Below are 17,148 nucleotides of genomic sequence, written 5' to 3' on the forward strand. Positions count from 1 at the left end.
TATAACAAGCCTTTAGAAGATATGTATTGAGCAAACAATAAAAAATTTTAAAAAAAAAATTAAAGAATATCTAATTTAATCAAGAATAAAAAAGAAGAGTATGTAAGAGATGTTTTGATAATTTACTCTGAAATATATATTTATAGATATTTTCACAAAAGATGTCACCTTTAAAAAATAACTATAAAAAGAAACTTTTTTTTCAAATAAATATTTTGAAAAGAATTTTTTTTTCTTTTTAATTTGAACAATTTATAACATAATGTACATTACCCAAATATCTTACCAACCATTATACCACCAAGACCCCACCTACAGGAATCGTGATAACTGCAAATCAACTCAGATGTCGAGCACCTGCTCTTGCTGCCATTGCGCGTGCATCTATTACAAATGAGCCCACAGAGTCCTCTGCCATGTCGCCCTTTAAAGTGATGGTTGTCATCATTATAAACTGGCCCATGGTGGCGCTTCAAGATTCCCACACGGTGGCATCGACGGTAGCTGCGCAGGGCGAGCGGGAACCAATGAGGCTGAAGGAGTCGAAGGTGTTCGGATTCCGAGAAAGAAAATTGATGCTGTCACCTGCAAGTGTGGTTACCGCATGCCAATCGGACGCTGGTAGCGCTAAAAAAAATATTTTTGGACATTGTGTCCGGTATGTTTTGTTTTCTTAACCTTACCTCAGCAACGGGAGACAGCGGCGGCTTCTGTATATATGTATATATGCATACATATATATTCATCTTGGACCATTAGGTGGAAAAGAAAAAAGGAACTCATAATGGATTCATCAGAAAGCATTAATCTTATTAAGACCATCCCTAAAAGAAAATTTAATTTCTATCGCAGAAAAATTCTAACATTGCAGACGTCGTAATTACCCTATAATTCTATAATGAAATCATCAACGTTATTCTATCACTTATATCTTGGAATTATAATATTTGTCATTTAAAATATTCTGTAAAATGCTGAGTGTGACGGAAGCACCTCTCTTCAAATCATCAGATCATGGCTGCGGATGTCCAACCTGACCTACGAGGGAGACGACCGTTAGGCCAGCATGTTCAAAAGCAGATGACACATGGCATTTCCTTATTCGACATCAATTCGCCGTCAGATCCACCGGTCGGCGTATTTGGGGCAGCACACGTGCCTAAATCCCGCCTCGCGGAACAAGCTATTACAAGGAATCCGCAGGACAAGACAAAACGGAATATCACTAAAATCAATAATTGGACGGTCCAGAACGAAAGAAAGACGTAGCACACAGGGGAATAACATAGGACCGCGAGGCAACGCAAACGCTCCTTCTTTATTGCAGGAGAAGACCGAGAGCGATCCCATGGTCTTTCTTCTCCTTTTTTTTCCTCTCTGCCGTGTCCGAATATTTCGATCCGTTGGCGTTGGAGAAACGACACGGCGCTTTCACTAGCCACCCCCATGTGAGCCGCTCTCGGGAACAGCGCGACCTCATCGACCAAACCAGCTCGCGGAGGAGCCACAGGGGGCGGGGAGTTTTGACTCACCGTGGAGCGTTCCTTGTTTTGGAGCATAAAGCAGAGAGATTTGGGCGCCAGCGGTGGATTGCGGAGCTCCTGCATGTAATAAGCTTTCGGGAAAGAAAAGCTGGTTAGTTTTCTTGGAGTCGTGGGTCTCCTCAAAATGTGATTTTTGTGACATACGAAACCTTGATCTTTGGTTACTTGATGGAAGCATTTGTGTTGGGTGAGGCTGGAGGCTGGTGTCCGGTGTCCGGAGCTTGTGATTTTGGTTTTGCTCCCAAAGTGCGATTTTTGATGGTAAAGGTGTGTTTTTTCCTGGAAAAGTCCTACTAGATTTGTGGTCCTTGGTTTGGTTATGGAAGGAAGCTGGAATTTGGTGCGGGTGATCAATTAGCGTTAAGTTCGTCTCAGCGATGGCCAGTGATTAATTAGCTGTCCTTTTCTTGCCATCTTTTTGTTCTTCGTCCTCTTGGTCATTTAGATTCTTCTCGGTGTCGTTTCTTCTCTTTGGTTTGTTTTGGCTACCAGAGAGAGGGTAGTGATCATTGAGAAGCTCTGCTATCGGTCTTAAGTGTTGGTGGGCATGTGATTTTGAGGGAAAAGATGGGACATTTAAGCAGTTTGGGCATCGGTTTAAGCCTTGTTTCAGGCTGCCTGTTCCTGGCTCTTGTTGCAGAGGTATACTACATGTTTTGGTGGAAGAAGAGAGCCCGCAGAGACATTGAGGACAACTACGGAAGCCCGGCCAAAGAGCTTCTTCATCTCTTCTGCTGGAACCAGCCATCTTCCCTGAGTTCCACAGCCCTCAACCCCCAGGAGATCTCCGCTTCGGTGGATGTCGCTACATGTTCTGATGGCAAAGATCTTCCGCTGAAGCCATTCGAAGGAGAGGACACCATAGAGGCAGAGCTCATGCGGCTGCACAGACTTGCAGGCCCTCCGAGGTTCCTCTTCACCATCAAAGAGGAAACAATGGAGGATTTGGAGTCGGAGGATGGGTGGTGCGGAGAGGGAAGGAACAGGAGAGGTTCCAGAGGGAAGAGTTTGAGCGATTTGTTTCTCTCTTCGGATACCCCATTCTTGACACCTCTCTCTTCCCCTTCTTTATTCACCCCGCCTCTGACTCCTCTAGATTGCTACAGACAAAGTGGATTCAACCCCCTCTTTGAATCCTCCAAGGAAGAAGATTTCGTCAGGATGTGGTCGTCACCACCTCCGACATTCAAGTTTCTGAAGGATGCCGAGGAAAAGCTACACAGGAAGAAGCTGACGGAAGAAGCAAGGCAGGCTCACAGAAGTGCTTCTCATCCTTCTACCTCACATTCCAGAGGCCCAGAAGAGAAGGATGCAACTTTCATCACCATAGTCATAGAAAAGAATAGAGACAGAGGGCAGCAGCACCATTCAAGTGCCTCGCAGGTGATCCCATTACCTTCTTCTCCTTCAAGCGTCGGACCACTGCACAAGAAGTGAATGCGCACTATCATCCATATCACTTCTTTCTGTAATCTAGATTCTCTACGCCGACTCCGCATCGTTGCCTTCGCTTTAAAAACCCTTGGGCTTGATGAGGGAGCTGTGGTATGTATGATTGCTGAAGTCATCAGACACATCTCTTTAGCTGTTCTCCATTTGCTGGTGATACGTAGGATTAGCCTGCTGCCATGGCAAGGCATCAGAAAGTTGCATCTTCACCATGACTGCCTGAGCTTGTAATTATTACTCCCGTAGTAGGTGTGGTGTGGCCTTCCTGTTCCTTCCTTCACATCCGGGTAAAACCAATGCTACCAGATGTCTCTTGGATTGTACCTTTGAAAGATGGAAGAAGACTGTTGCTTTGGTCTTGGTACAGAGTGAAGGTGGGAATGGCTTGGCTGGAGCAAGTAATGCATGTAAGTTCCTCGAGACAACAGTGATAACAGGAGCTCAACATCCTTCCTCCTTGTGGTAGTAGGTGGAACACACTTTGTTCTCCTTTTTACTTCCTATGATGTGATGACAGGCTCTCGACCTTTGGCAGCAGCACAGCTGTGATGATTACGAAGAAGATGCCATGCCAACGCAAGCACACTTGTCTTCTTTGTACTCTCGAGTCAAAGATTTCAATGCTTGGTGTGATTCTGCTCGACAGATCACCAATGAGTGAGTGAGTGAGTGGTACACTGCTGTGTGTGTTGCTGCTCTTCCTCACTGCCTGTTTAACCTAAAGCTTCATCAAGAGACATGCCTTCTTCTTGTTGCAAGTTAAACATTTGCAACACGCATGACAGGAATCAAGAAGCTGGAGACCACTTTGCAAACACCTTTCCTTGTTGGGTTCATCCTTCAAGCTTTGACAAAAGTTTTAGTTGATCATTCCATGTTGCCTACTATAATTGTCTCCCATCAACTCATCATGTGGTCCATTGTGCCAAAACTTATCACTTCAATCAAATCACTCCTCTTGTCCATAGGTTTTCCTTTCTTCAAAATTTCCTGTTTTTTTTTCTTTTTCGTTTGCCATGTAATATTTAAACACTCAAGTCTTTCTGTTCCATTGTAAAGACGAAGGCTTTTATTTTTACTTGCCTAAAAGGAAAAAAAAAAAAAAAAGTAAAAATTACCACTAAAATTTTATATCCGGCAAGTGTTGAGAAAAGCTTCGTAGTGCTAACTTTTCTGAAATATAATGTTGCCTCTTATTATTGTCTTTCCCTTAAAAAAAATGACAATCTTAGTTCGACGTATTATCGTGGTATAACGTATAACAAACTATGTTATATGTGTCAAGTTTTTATTAATCGAGAGTGTCGATCATATCACCTTCAAAACAATATCCATGTGAAGTTTTGATTAGTCGAGAGTATCGATCATATCACCTTCAAAACGATATCCTTGATTACATTTATTTTTTGCATTCACCTCATTAATTTGCACTTTGAGATAAAATTAAAATATTAAAAAGAAATTTTAGAAAACCCAAAGCCTCTGCAAACAAAGCTTAAATTTTCATAATTTTCTTTATAATTTGGGTCCATTTATTATTTTTAATTATTATTACTATTATTATTATTATTTTTTTAATTATTATTATTATTATTATTATTATTATTATTATTATTATTATTATTATTATTATTATTATTATTATTATTATTATTATTATTAAGTTCCAATATAAAAACATATAAATCTCATCACTCCACAAGATAAATTATTCAAGCACCTCAAAATTTGGGTCTTTCTTTTCACCTCAACATGTTTGTTTGATCATCACGTACGTCATTCATTAGCGAGGGTTAAATCCCGTGAAACCATTGATAGAAGTTCCATCCACATCACTTCATCAAGATAATTTACCAAAAGATTCTCTTTTTAGGTTGGAAAAAATTAATATCTTAACATATGAACAATTCCTCCCTATCTCGTTCGTTCACAATAAGATAATTTCTTTATACATTTTGAAGAGACATGTAGTTCATCAATCAAAGTCTCATGTGGTTCATCGATGAATTGTATCGGTAGTCTCCAAGGCATAGTAGTTATGCAAATATGTTGGCCCATATAGGAGGACTCTTCTTTTTCTTTTCAAAAGCATACAATGAGGTGATAAAAAGGAAGCCATGTCTTATCTTTCCAAAGCGTAATTCTCACTTGGTTTAAGTATTCGTTGAATGCTTTAATAGAATAAAGATAATAATTTTTTGCACATATAATATTTATTTATCATCTGTTCATTTTGGATGAGCTCACACGATCTTACCCTTTAGGGGTAAGCCCAAAAACAACATTTATAAGAAATCAATGTAAGATTAAATATGCTTATTAAGTATTAAAGATTTAAAAAGTTTATTTGATAAAATATTTTTACACAAAAAAATATTGATCCGATAATAAAATTACTTGAGGGTTCAAAAATATTGATTATCGATCGCTGGTAGCATTATCATGGATTAAGTCTCATCTGTCGTCACTATTTATCTTTCCAAAAAGATTTAACAAGATTTTGATACTAAATTAACAAGTTAAACGATCTATTTAAGTCGATCGGCACTTGTCTACCGAAAATATTATATTCTTCTTCACGTGAAAATATTGTATCAAAATTTAGATACAAATTCACTTATATAAATTTTGAAGAAAAAAAAATATTTCACATTTTGTATTAATTCCCAACATATGAGATATTTATAAAAAAAATCAATTCCTATTTCTGTGTGGTAATTCGGCTAACACTAAATACAAATCTAAGGGAAGCATCTCCTAACCCAACTGAACAAAACCCTCCTGTTGTTGAGATACCGCTACTAATGCTGCTGCAATGCGTACACAAATCCGGTCCTATCCGAACAATTACCACCACCTCTCCATCATAAATGTGGAAGATGATTGGAGTGCAGACCACTTCCATGCAAAGGAGAGTGCGATCTCGACATGTCAAGCCGCCATTGGTCCTACCGTGACGACGACGACGACGTAAACGAGTGGTATTGCCCATCCTTCTCCCCGGAGCTTGACGGCGACAACTGTGTGAGGCAAAGACAACGGGTCCTACTGCGCCTTCCTTTTACGTGGCTCACCATGACCTTCCTTGGTTGGAAGAAGCTTTTGGTCACACCACGCATCATGTTCTTGAAGCTCGTAATGCCCACCCACCTCTCCGACACTCGATCTATTTCTTCCTTAATTAGAGATCACAAGTAGGATGAGCTGTGGTTCTTTCAATCTCTCTGCTGCAGCAGCATCCAAAGCAGGCAGGCAGGCAAGCACGGTTGAAGCTGCCTGTCACTTGGTATGCGTCCGAGCTAAGCATTCAAGCAAATTGCAGCATGTGCTTATCGAGAGGCTATGTGATTGATGTCTTATCAAAGGATTAAAGCCTACAAGCAGATTGATCGACCAGTAAACACTCAGTACACATAATAAGCCATTGGAAAATGATCTACTTGCCTTGACCTCGATAGACAAGAACAAGTGAATCCATAGGTAGATTTGAGGAGATATGCTTGCTGAATATATGGATCATCTTTTCTATTATTGGTCACAGCATATATATATATGCATTGGATGCAGTTAGTTTTCTTGATGTTTCCTTTATTGCCAGTCTGTGTCTGATACAGTCACTAGGTTTCTTTTTCTCACATGGATGTGCATCGATCACATAGGTTTTTAAGCTTCTTCATGTACTATTTGATCCCCAAAGGAAACACAGATTTGGCCTATAGCAGCATGTCTATAAAATTGATACTGTGCTCAGGTACCATACACAACACGGCATTTGGAAAGACCCATCCATTTAGCTACATGCAAGATCACAACTGTAGAGAGAGAGAGAGAGAGAGAGAGAGAGGCCATCTCGTCATTTTACACCACTATGGCCTAACTTTTCCATTGGTTCATGTAGATGTAGATGGAGAATGTTTTGGCTACCAAGAGTAGTTGGAATCTTAGCATGTCCCTTCCAAATTATCATGCCATTAGGGTTTCCACCCTCTTCTTCTTTCCTGTTTCTGAACTAAACCACTAGCTAGCCTTAAGAGTCCAGTGCTCCTCTCATCAACACTTAGATCCTTCAAGGCTAAGAAACTCCCTCTTCACCCACATCTGTTCAGCCAACCCTACCACATATAATATAAGTGCCCTCCCTTTCCTCTCTCTCTCTCTCTCTCTTTCTCTCTGCTGCTACTTATGGATATTTGATTATCCACCTTCTCTCAAACCCTATCATCATAGGGAAAGAAGAAGGAGGAGGAGGAGGAAGAGAAGAAGAAGAAGAAGAAGGAGAAGGAGGAGGAGGAGGAGAAGAAGAAGAAGAAGAAGAAGAAGAAGAAGAAGAAGAAGAAGAAGAAGAAGAAACAAAGAAAAAGAAGAAGAAACAAACATGGTTTTTTCGTCGGTTCCAGCCTATATGGATCCACCCAACTGGAATCAGGTGAGTGCTCACTACCTTCCTCTTCTTCCCTTCCTTCTAAGCTTTCTTTGGCTTCTTCATCAAAAAGGAAATCTGAAAGCAGAAGATATTCGCATCCTTTTCCTTATCTCATCTTGAATATACCACATCTTGAATTTTTTGGTCTCTCGCTCTCTCCCTCTCTCTCTCTCACTCCATGCCATGTTCATAGCAACAGCCGCTTCAGCTTCCGGCCGCTGCAGGTGGAGGCAGTGAGGCTCCTCAGCTCCTTCCGGGATTGGCAGCTGCACAGCGACCAGAAGGCGGTACGGTAGCTGCAGGCTTGGCCAGACCGATCTCCATGGCAGAACGAGCCCGCCTCGCGAAGATCCCGCAGCCGGAACAACCGCTCAAGTGCCCGCGGTGCGACTCCACGAACACCAAGTTCTGCTACTTCAACAACTACTCTCTCTCGCAGCCTCGCCACTTCTGCAAGACCTGTCGACGCTACTGGACCCGAGGCGGCGCCCTCCGAAACGTTCCCGTGGGTGGAGGCTGCCGTCGCAACAAGCGGAGTAAATCCTCTGGAAGCTCCTCCAAGTCGACCACCGCTGACCGCCAGGCAGGCAACTCATCTTCGTCTTCAACTGCCACGGGCCGCGGCGGCGCTCTCCCACCTAACATACCCCAGCCGGGCCAGTTGCCTTTCCTTGCCTCCATGCACACTTTCGCTGACTACGGTGCCTCAAATCCCAGCTTAAACTTCACGGGCATCCCAACCATCGATGCGGACGAGTACCAGATGGGAAGCATCTCGGGCGTCGGGATCGAGCAGTGGAAGCTGCCGCAGATCCAGCCATTCCCTTTCTTGGGGATTTTGGAGCCACCACAGCAGCCGCCTGCGGTGCAATCATTGTCCGAGCTATACCACTTCACCGGAGAAGGCGGAGGCGACAGCACTATGAACCGAGTCCTTCCGAAGCTTCCTGCCTCTTCCCTAATCACGCAGCTGGCTTCCGTGAAGATGGAAGACAACTCTCAGGGACTCAATCGACCAAGGCAGTATTCAGGTCTCACTGCAAACGACCAATATTGGAGCAGTGCCGGTGAAGCTGGCAGCACCAGCGGCGGAGGTTGGACGACAGATTTCTTCAACTCTTCCTCATCCGGCAACATCTTGTAACTCTCAGTTCATGGCCCGAGCTTTTGCTGTGACCGCATCGCTCGGAGGATGAACTACGTACTGAAGTAATCAAGGAAGAAGAAGAAGAAGATCTCGATTACCATCTTCCCCTCAGAAAAATGAGGTCAGTGTCTCATCTTGGATCTACTTTTGTGTTTGTTGCTTCCCATCTTAACTTCAGTGGATGTCTAAATCGAGCTGCCGCACAAACTCATGGAGGATCAGATCTCTGACATGAGGTTGGTTGTTAGTAATGAACTATAATGCTCTTCATTGGATTGAGTCGAATCTTATCTACACATCATTACTCTCAGTACTGCCATCTGATATGAACTTGTTCTTTTGTTTCCTTCCTGAAGAGTAGACAACATATAGAAATTGGAACCAAATTCTCAGTGTGCGTGCTGAAGTATTTGGTACCTCGGCTTATCATATTTGCTGCTCTCAATTCTTCCTACAGTAGCTGTAATCAGCATCAGAAGCAAACCTGACACTTGCATCAGATAATAGTGTGCCTTTAGATTTCCCCCTGATAATTTTATGTCCTCTGGCTGTAGCTATAGGATCATTCAATGTGGCTTTAGGGATCAATATGAATATTGCTGTTGCAGCAGCTCTCTCTCTCTCTCTCTCTCTCTCTCTCTCTCTCTCTCTCTCTCTCTCTCTCTCTCTCTTGAGCTGCAACTAGGTATGGAAGCTATCATATTGCTAGTATAAAGCCTTCTGAATACCTGATAGACGAAGCATGTAGAGCATAATCCTTCTGGATCTTGCATCAACACCATGCTCCTACATCGAAGGATGCACTTCTGGGAAACGAAAGTGCAGTGCCAATATCTGCAGTGGCAGTCAAAGATTTGGCCATCATGCATGTCGAGGTGTCTTTTGGATTTCTAGAACTTTGGAGCCTATCCTTGACTGCTGCAGCATCTTTTTTGGTCTTTTGCCCCCCCTCCAAATTATATCAATCATGTAATCCATCTGTCAGATGATTGCATTGCATTGCATTGCATTGCATACATTTCCTGTCACACATCAGCCTACGACATATTCTACTGGAACGGGGAATCCGGAGAGAGAGCAATCAGCACATTGTATTTGCATGCATTGGGAATACAAACTCCCATCCGAGAATTGTTATGTAGTCCACATAATATTTTCTCATTTTGCACACAGTGTTTGCAAAGCATGTGAGAGACAAGGAGACAAGCACTTTATTTGGGCATATGCTGCCAGATTTGGTCATTAGTTATGCATCGAATCGAATGAACTGCATAATCATTCTGTCCTCAATGCGCACACAATCTAATACTGCACACATATTCATGTAACTTCCATGCAACTTCCGAAAGACTAGAGAGAGAGAGAGTGTTTGTGTGTCGCCAAAATCCATGCAGCCACCAAGAACTGGATGGTTAGAACAACCGAAGACCAAAGGGCAAATCATGAAAGGACAAACATGCACTGAAACAGTGTAAAAGAGGAGGAGGAGGAGGAGATGAAGGGGAAAAAGGAAAAGGTGAAGGCCACAGAAAACCCATCTCTTTCTTTACGTGTCTCTGTCGAAGGGAATCTGAGTTTTCGTCTGCTTTCAACAAGTCCAATGCAGTCTGTCTCGAGGGAATAAAGCAGCCAACCCAGTCCATGTAAATTCTGAGCAAAGTGGGAGAGATGGCCCTTCTTGGTTTATCCTTTGCAGGTGACTGCATAATGAACGAAATGGAAGCTGAAATGAATCAGTAGGGGTGATAGATAGATAGACGGATGGAGAGAGAGAGAGAGAGAGAGAGAGAGAGAGAGAGAGAGAGAGAGATGCAGCTTTATCTTTTGAGTAAAGGGTGGGGGGGGTCTCCTAAGAATCTTTTATGTTGGGGCCTCCTTCAAATGACAAGTAAAGGAGGAAAGGGTAAATGCCGTGGGCGTAAGATTCCATGTCGGCTCACGTTGCCTCACATGAGCCCAATCATGGATATAGGTGTGTGCCAAATTGTTTGACACCTCATGGTATCAGATTCGAAGATGCTGCAGCATGTAAGTTATTGTATGATAATGCCTGTGGTAAGGAAGGCCTTCCTGTCCATTTCAGTGTACAGAGAGAGAGAGAGAGAGAGAGGGAATGATACATGAGATCATCATCTTACAAAAAGTCATGCTTATCTTCTACCATGAGATTGCAGGTTGTTCTTCTTTGCTGCAAGAGTCTGATCTCATTGTTCTCCATTGCTTCAAGAGTCTGATCTCTTTGACGGCTGCATCCACTAAATACATGTACGGAATTAATAGTTCTTTAAATCAAAAAAATAATTGTGGACTGCCTAAACTAATCGTCAGTGTCGAGGTTGATGAGCTTTTTTTATTTCAATCAGATTGTTTGTAGAATCGGATTACTTCGAGTTCAATTAATAAATTCAATCTTGAAAAATAAACCCTTGGAGTTAAGAATTTGTCTATTTGATAAATATCCAATCTATCTCAATTTTTGCCAGGAGAGATATAAAAGTCAAACTTATGATATCTATCATTTTATGTTTTTATTAGGAATGGAAAGTCGAACTATGTAAATCTTAATTTAGCATTTAGTATCACTCGGCATAAAGGTGATACTTAGAGTGTGGCAATTATTCTCGTATCATATCCATCATTTTATGTTTTTATTAGGAATGGAGAGTCGAACTATGTAAATCATAATTTAGCATTTAGTATCACTTGGTATAAAGGTAATATTTAGAGTGTAGCAATTATTCTCGCATGATATCTATCATTTTATATTTTTATTAGAAATGGAGAGTCAAACTATGTAAATCTTAATTTAGCATTTAGTATCACTTGGTATAAAGGTGATACTGAGTATGGCAATTGATGAACAAGCTTTGATGTGCACAGGTTGTGGACTTTAACAGATAATATGATCATAAAAAGATGGTTTACTTGACATAACTAATACTGTAAAGTAGACAAAAATAACTTTTTTATGGGCACATTATTAATACTCTTTCTATGGAAGCATAAGACGACCATCAAACAAAAATTTTGCTGAGCATGTTGTGAGTACCAGTGATTGATGCATCAGATATCTGACACGAGATTCCCAGCGCACAGGGAAGATGGATTCTACGTCGACGGCCATGCACGTGTGTGCTCTGGGAACATCGGAGACGCTCGATAGATCGGAGGCGATAGGATGCGCAGGTGGGGTGTCAATCATTTGCAGCGTGGAACCGTCTTTCCTGAAGTGGACATGCGTTTTGTGCTACTAATTGCAGAGTTGCTTGCTCACGGGTGTGCCACTCGCTGCTGTTCTCCACCATGGCTTCCTCGGTCGCATTACAATCGTCGACCAGTGTTCGCTAAAGACAGTGGCTGCAGCATTTCCGCCTACTGGCTAAAGAAGAAGAGTGGGTGCAGCAGTTTCTCGTAATGGGAATCGAATCGATCCGGGATGATTAGGTTTCGGAATTCTCTTTTATTTTAGAAAATCAAAATACATTTGTTTCGATTTCAAATCATTTAAATATATTTAAAAATAAATATAAAACACGTATATAAAATAATAAATAATAATGAGATTTAAATTAATGAAAGTGGGTTTGAATCTTAAGAGAGGTTTTTTTTGTTTGATTAAAGATTTTATTTTATTTCATTTTTTTCGAAAGTTGTATTTAGTGACATTTAATAATTTTATTTCTTTATTTCAACTTTGCCCGTCACATAGTTATACATTTATTTTTAAAATTTTAAAAATAAAATTATAATTATTTTCATATTTTAAATTATTTTTTAATTTAAAAATAAATAATAATAATAATAACAATAATAATGATTCGAATCGCAATTCTGATTTGGAGAAACCGAAACCGCGGTCAGGTCTTTCGAGTTACTTCATGTGCATGGTTAAATCGTTAAATTTCCCTTAAGAGTGACTTGTTTCATTGTCCGTAAGCAGACAGCCCAGCCCCTTTCATTGTCCGTTAGACATCCATTTGCTGTGAGACGAATAATTTCACCGGACAAACTATCCCATATAAACACGCTCTTAGATAATTAGCTGATCGGGGGGAGACCATAAAGATATCGATATTATTCGACTTAAATATTTATTGTAAGGTTGTTACTTTTGACAAATTCCTGAAAAATCAAACACCACATAAACCCAATCACCTAAAAGATTCTGCGGGTCAAAATTACTTGCTGAATTATCAAAAGTTTAAAGCCTTCATTGAAATTAATCCTCCAACGACTGCAGGGGATAACATTATTTCTTCTTATCACTCACTCCAGCAGACCTGAAGAACATGTAAACACCACGTGAGAAATTAGAATATGACTAATAATTATTGCTTGCAAGCATACATATTCTATTACAACCATACTTTCAACTCATTGAGTATAAGATGAAAATTAAGGTATTTATCGAAGAACAATCTAACAACAGGACCCACAATCACTTATAGGAACTGCTGCTCATTTTATAGAATATATATATATATATATATATATATATATATATATATATATATATATATATATATACTTTTTCCTTTCTTTTTGGAACACCTTATGCTCGTTGGTTTTTTTGAGAATAAGGGCACAAGTTACATATGAAATAAGCTCCTTTGCAAAAGTTGTCTATGAAAATACTAAAGTTTAAACGTAAACAACTGCAAACTAAAAACATATGCAATTATGAAAAGAATTACAATAGGAATGTAAGGATCATAAAGGACGGAAAAGAAAATCAACCATATGCCTACTGGAACAAAGTTATGAACCGAAACCATCTATGTATACATGTAATGATCCAAAGGAATTGAAGCCATCCAAGTCAGTCTGGTTAACAACTTATCTAGTGACATTCCGTACAAGCTTTTGACTTCTGAAACTGAACATCGCTGGAAACTTGCATATGCAAAACTCCCCCTCTATTATTTAACCAATCATTCTTCAGAAAAAAGAAATTTAACCAATCCCTCAGTCATAGACCTCGTTGATATGGACACAAGGAAGCTTAAGACAGTCATGTTCAGTCTAGTCCGAATTTAGTTTCAAGCCTACATACATATGATCAATCTTCAATACTTGTATATGAGCAGTCACGAGACAGAGGACATGAGGCTGTTAAATAGCAAGGCAACAATGGCACCAAAGTTTCATGAGATGATGAGGCATAGAGGCAGCAGATGCGGGGAAGAGGAATAAGCACATAAGGACAAGGTCGTTGCACGCCATCCGACATTTAAGCCAAGCCCGAGCCTGATCAAAGTTAAACTAAGTTTAGAGTAGTTTAAAAAAAAATGCTACTACTACAAGTGTGGTTCACCTATATATCGGCCAAACTAATCGAGCAAGTATCAACCCCAAATAGTTTGGACAATACAGCTTGTTATTGTTCTTGTTGTCATCATTATTGTTTTAAGCTCATCGAGCACGAAATAACCGAGCTTGAGGCATCCATGAACATCTTGATCCAATTATCAAGCTAGCAATTGAACCCTGGAAAAACATATTTAATCCGCTTTTGCTCATCCACGCAGTTCCAAGATTACTGCAACTGCAAACCAGTTGAAAAGGATGCCAACCATGTCTTGCAGAACTGAACAATAATTAGGTAATCTTGCCCCAAGTCATCATTGTTGGCATCATTGTTATTGTTCTTGTTGTCATCATTGTTGTTTTAAGCTCATCGAGCACGAAATCAACTGAGCTTGAGGCATCCATGAACATCTTGATCCAATTATCAAGCTACCAATTGAGCCCTGGAAAAACATATTTAATCCGCTTTTGCTCATCCACCCAGTTCCAATATTACTGCAACTGCAAACCAGTTGAAAAGGATGCCAACCATGTCTTGCAGAACTGAACAATAATTCGGTAATCTTGCCCCAAGTCTAATCCTAGAAAGACATCATAATCTTTGAAAATTCAAGGGATCACATAAAACCTGTAAATCTCAGCAGATCTGGGAAATTCTGGATTTTGAGCTGTTGAAATCAATTAATTACAACTGATCCAAAAATCCAATCCGAATGAATCAATCCAAAATTTAGTTCTCAATAGATAATTCCATTTTTCAAATCTTTGATCCAAACATCAAAGAGCAGCTAGTCTGACTGAATCCTCTGTATGTGCTAGAATATCTTAACCATCGTACATCGACAATCTTTCAACTTAAATCAGTGGCCAAATCTCTACCAGAGATGCACTCAGTATCCTTCATGCAATTAACGAACATATGAGCTGCCAGTCTAAGATCACTAAGTACCTTAAAGACAGTTGAAGTTTTCTTTAAAGAGTTGTAACATACTCAACAAGTGAATTATCATATGCCAACCACAAACATGTAGTGCTGCATGTTTGGACAGATAATTTGTTTACTTTTTACATATAAATTGACAACAATAGAGATCCAAACAAAATATTTACAATGATGCAGAACAAGTCATGCATCCATATCATTGTTTGCAACACATTGCAGCATCGGGGGGTGAGCAACAGTTACATTTTAATCCAATTGCCTTTTCCATCTTTAGCAATTGCAGTGAAAATGCACTAATAAAATTTCAAACTGTCAAAGTGAGAGGACCTATCAAACAACCAATGGATGAATGTTCCATAAAGTGAAATGGATTGAAAGGTGATGAACAGATAGATATTACATGAGGAACTATCAACAAAACTTCATCAATCACCAATGAACTTGGTAAAATCATCAACACAAAATTTCCTACGGTTTTATTTACTGCCCTATTATAATAACAAGTGACATTTTGAAAACGATTAATCAGTTTCAACTTTAGAACTAATAGCTTACGAATCAGTCAAACTAATTAGATTTAGACCTCATGTTACACTTTGTAAATGTAAAATTAATTTACGCCATTATCCGATAGAAACCAGTAGCATATGGATTTAAATTACAAAAAGCCGCTTACCTCATCTTCCGAAGAACATTAGCCATCTCCTCTCTCTTCTTTTTGGCTCTCTTGTGGGTGCCCAGCTTTCTTTTCGCAACTTTCAGTGCACGCTTATCCTTTCCAACTTTCAGGAGCTCAGTAATCCTCTTCTCATAAGGAGCAAAACCAGCTACTTCCCTGATCAAGTTCCTTACGAAATGAACCCTCTTGCTAGTTTTCTGACATTTGATTGTCCAAAGATTATAAATTATACAGCATAAAACCTCCAACTAATAGAATTTTAAAGCTTATGGAAGAAAAATGAAATAAACATAAACATAAGCTTTCTCCCATTGAATATATTCAGAAAACACCATATCTGTCACAAGACCTGACTTCTGCAGAAAATCAACATACAGTCAAAAGAAAACAACTATATTTATGAATGAGAAGAAAAAGCATAGGCATTCCAGTTGAATGGGCATGCATGCATTGCAAAATGAAACTTATTTAAGTAATAAAAAGATATTAATGTTTAAGCTAAACATGTTCCTCATGTGTAACTACTTGAAACTATGAAATTAAGGAGACAAACATTCACCATTTTGAAATATAACTACATGTTCCTCTCAAGTTGCTCTAGAAGCAGAAGGGATGTTCGATGTCAGAGAAGACCAACCACCCATGACAATAAACTCAGATAGGGTTAACCCTAAGCAAAGTATATAGCAAATTATTCCTGCACAAATCATATAGAATCTTAATTGTTTCCGTGATACCGACCCAACAACAAGAACGAGAGATAACTCTCTCCAACTTGAGTAATTGAATGTTATGCTCATCAAATAAAACACAGAAATCAATCAGCATGCACTCCTTATTTCACTAAAAGCATACTTTGACCTGATCATAAATTAGCCACCTGACCGTAATACCCCGATAACCATTTAATAACAGTGAAAAAACAAATATCTGCATTTTTCAGCTAAAATAAGAAATTACTAGCCAAAATGGATCTAAACCATCAATTTTCAAAAACTTCGGATTCATACCCCTTTTCTGCTGCAAGGACGAGGAGGCAACTCCCTCTTGGTAATAATGTGCCCTTTGTTGAGCCCGACAAAGAGACCGGTGTTCGGCTGAGAAGGGGTCATCACTAGGCCCGGATGAAGCACACCGTCCGCTTCCTACTAAGAACAAAGGAAAAGAGACGAATCAGCCAAGCTCTCCAACGAATCAAGGAACCACAACATTGTCATCTAAAAAAGCGCAAGAACAATCGATCGAAGCACTTGCAGATCAAAACCGCTATCGATGAAGAAGTATAAGTACATATTCATCGCATCTACGAGTGGAAGAAGGACGAAAATGAAGATCATAGATTCGATAAATGAATGAGATGACTTGCAAGCATATGCACATCCAATTCAACGAGACAAGTGTGGCTGGAAGCCGATCTATACTTACCCCCTACTCCGACAGCAAGAAACCCTAGCGGCAGACGACGTCTGGAACCCCAACGGCGGAAACGAACCAACCTTTAAATAGCAAAACAGGGGTTCCAGTGCATCTTATTTACTAAACTACCCTTCAACCACCATGGACGTCTGATCGACCATATCAGCCGATGCACGGCTGCGATTGGCTGTCGGGAGGGGGTTCGTACGTAAGGTCGGCCCAATATTGTATTGTGGGCCA

General features: G+C 40.1%; 3 protein-coding genes across 7 annotated transcripts; 2 read left to right on the forward strand and 1 right to left on the reverse strand.

Moving 5' to 3' along the window:
* The first annotated feature begins 1,350 nt into the window (after positions 1-1,350).
* LOC103999913 (uncharacterized) lies at positions 1,351-3,356 on the forward strand. 2 transcript variants are annotated; one of them, XM_065085823.1, is made up of 2 exons: positions 1,351-2,927; positions 3,022-3,356. In XM_065085823.1, the coding sequence occupies exons 1-2, from the start codon at positions 2,112-2,114 to the stop codon at positions 3,058-3,060; spliced, it is 855 nt and encodes a 284-aa protein (XP_064941895.1). In that variant the 5' UTR covers positions 1,351-2,111; the 3' UTR covers positions 3,061-3,356. The 2 variants fall into 2 exon arrangements, with proteins under 2 accessions (XP_064941895.1, XP_018674310.1); XM_018818765.2 differs by having other exon boundaries at positions 1,353-3,356.
* Positions 3,357-6,816: 3,460 nt separating this feature from the next.
* On the forward strand, positions 6,817-8,873 carry LOC135595206 (dof zinc finger protein DOF5.1-like). 3 transcript variants are annotated; one of them, XM_065085824.1, is made up of 2 exons: positions 6,817-7,419; positions 7,610-8,873. In XM_065085824.1, the coding sequence occupies exons 1-2, from the start codon at positions 7,369-7,371 to the stop codon at positions 8,558-8,560; spliced, it is 1,002 nt and encodes a 333-aa protein (XP_064941896.1). In that variant the 5' UTR covers positions 6,817-7,368; the 3' UTR covers positions 8,561-8,873. The 3 variants fall into 3 exon arrangements, with proteins under 3 accessions (XP_064941896.1, XP_064941897.1, XP_064941898.1); XM_065085825.1 differs by having other exon boundaries at positions 7,616-8,873; XM_065085826.1 differs by having other exon boundaries at positions 7,641-8,873.
* A 3,745-nt stretch (positions 8,874-12,618) lies between these two features.
* Positions 12,619-17,002, reverse strand: LOC135581513 (large ribosomal subunit protein eL36x-like). Of its 2 annotated transcripts, none has more exons than XM_065085827.1 (4): positions 16,918-17,002; positions 16,503-16,637; positions 15,490-15,689; positions 12,619-12,843 (listed from the first exon to the last, which is right to left on the reverse strand). In XM_065085827.1, the coding sequence occupies exons 2-4, from the start codon at positions 16,602-16,604 to the stop codon at positions 12,813-12,815; spliced, it is 333 nt and encodes a 110-aa protein (XP_064941899.1). In that variant the 5' UTR covers positions 16,605-16,637; positions 16,918-17,002; the 3' UTR covers positions 12,619-12,812. The 2 variants fall into 2 exon arrangements, with proteins under 2 accessions (XP_064941899.1, XP_064941900.1); XM_065085828.1 differs by having other exon boundaries at positions 16,503-16,640; positions 16,918-16,998.
* Positions 17,003-17,148: the final 146 nt, after the last annotated feature.

This window comes from Musa acuminata, chromosome BXJ1-10 (assembly GCF_036884655.1).
Source record: "Musa acuminata AAA Group cultivar baxijiao chromosome BXJ1-10, Cavendish_Baxijiao_AAA, whole genome shotgun sequence".
NCBI lineage: Eukaryota > Viridiplantae > Streptophyta > Magnoliopsida > Zingiberales > Musaceae > Musa > Musa acuminata.

Coding starts and splice junctions, on each gene's coding strand:
- LOC103999913 (XM_018818765.2), top strand. CDS start 2,112: ATGGGACATTTAAGCAGTTTGGGCATCGGTTTAAGCCTTGTTTCAGGC.
- LOC135595206 (XM_065085824.1), top strand. CDS start 7,369: ATGGTTTTTTCGTCGGTTCCAGCCTATATGGATCCACCCAACTGGAAT. Junction 7,420..7,609: donor ATCCACCCAACTGGAATCAG/GTGAGTGCTCAC, acceptor CCATGTTCATAG/CAACAGCCGCTTCAGCTTCC.
- LOC135581513 (XM_065085827.1), bottom strand. CDS start 16,604: ATGACCCCTTCTCAGCCGAACACCGGTCTCTTTGTCGGGCTCAACAAA. Junction 15,690..16,502: donor GTCCTTGCAGCAGAAAAGGG/GTATGAATCCGA, acceptor ATCAAATGTCAG/AAAACTAGCAAGAGGGTTCA. Junction 12,844..15,489: donor AATGTTCTTCGGAAGATGAG/GTAAGCGGCTTT, acceptor CATGTTCTTCAG/GTCTGCTGGAGTGAGTGATA.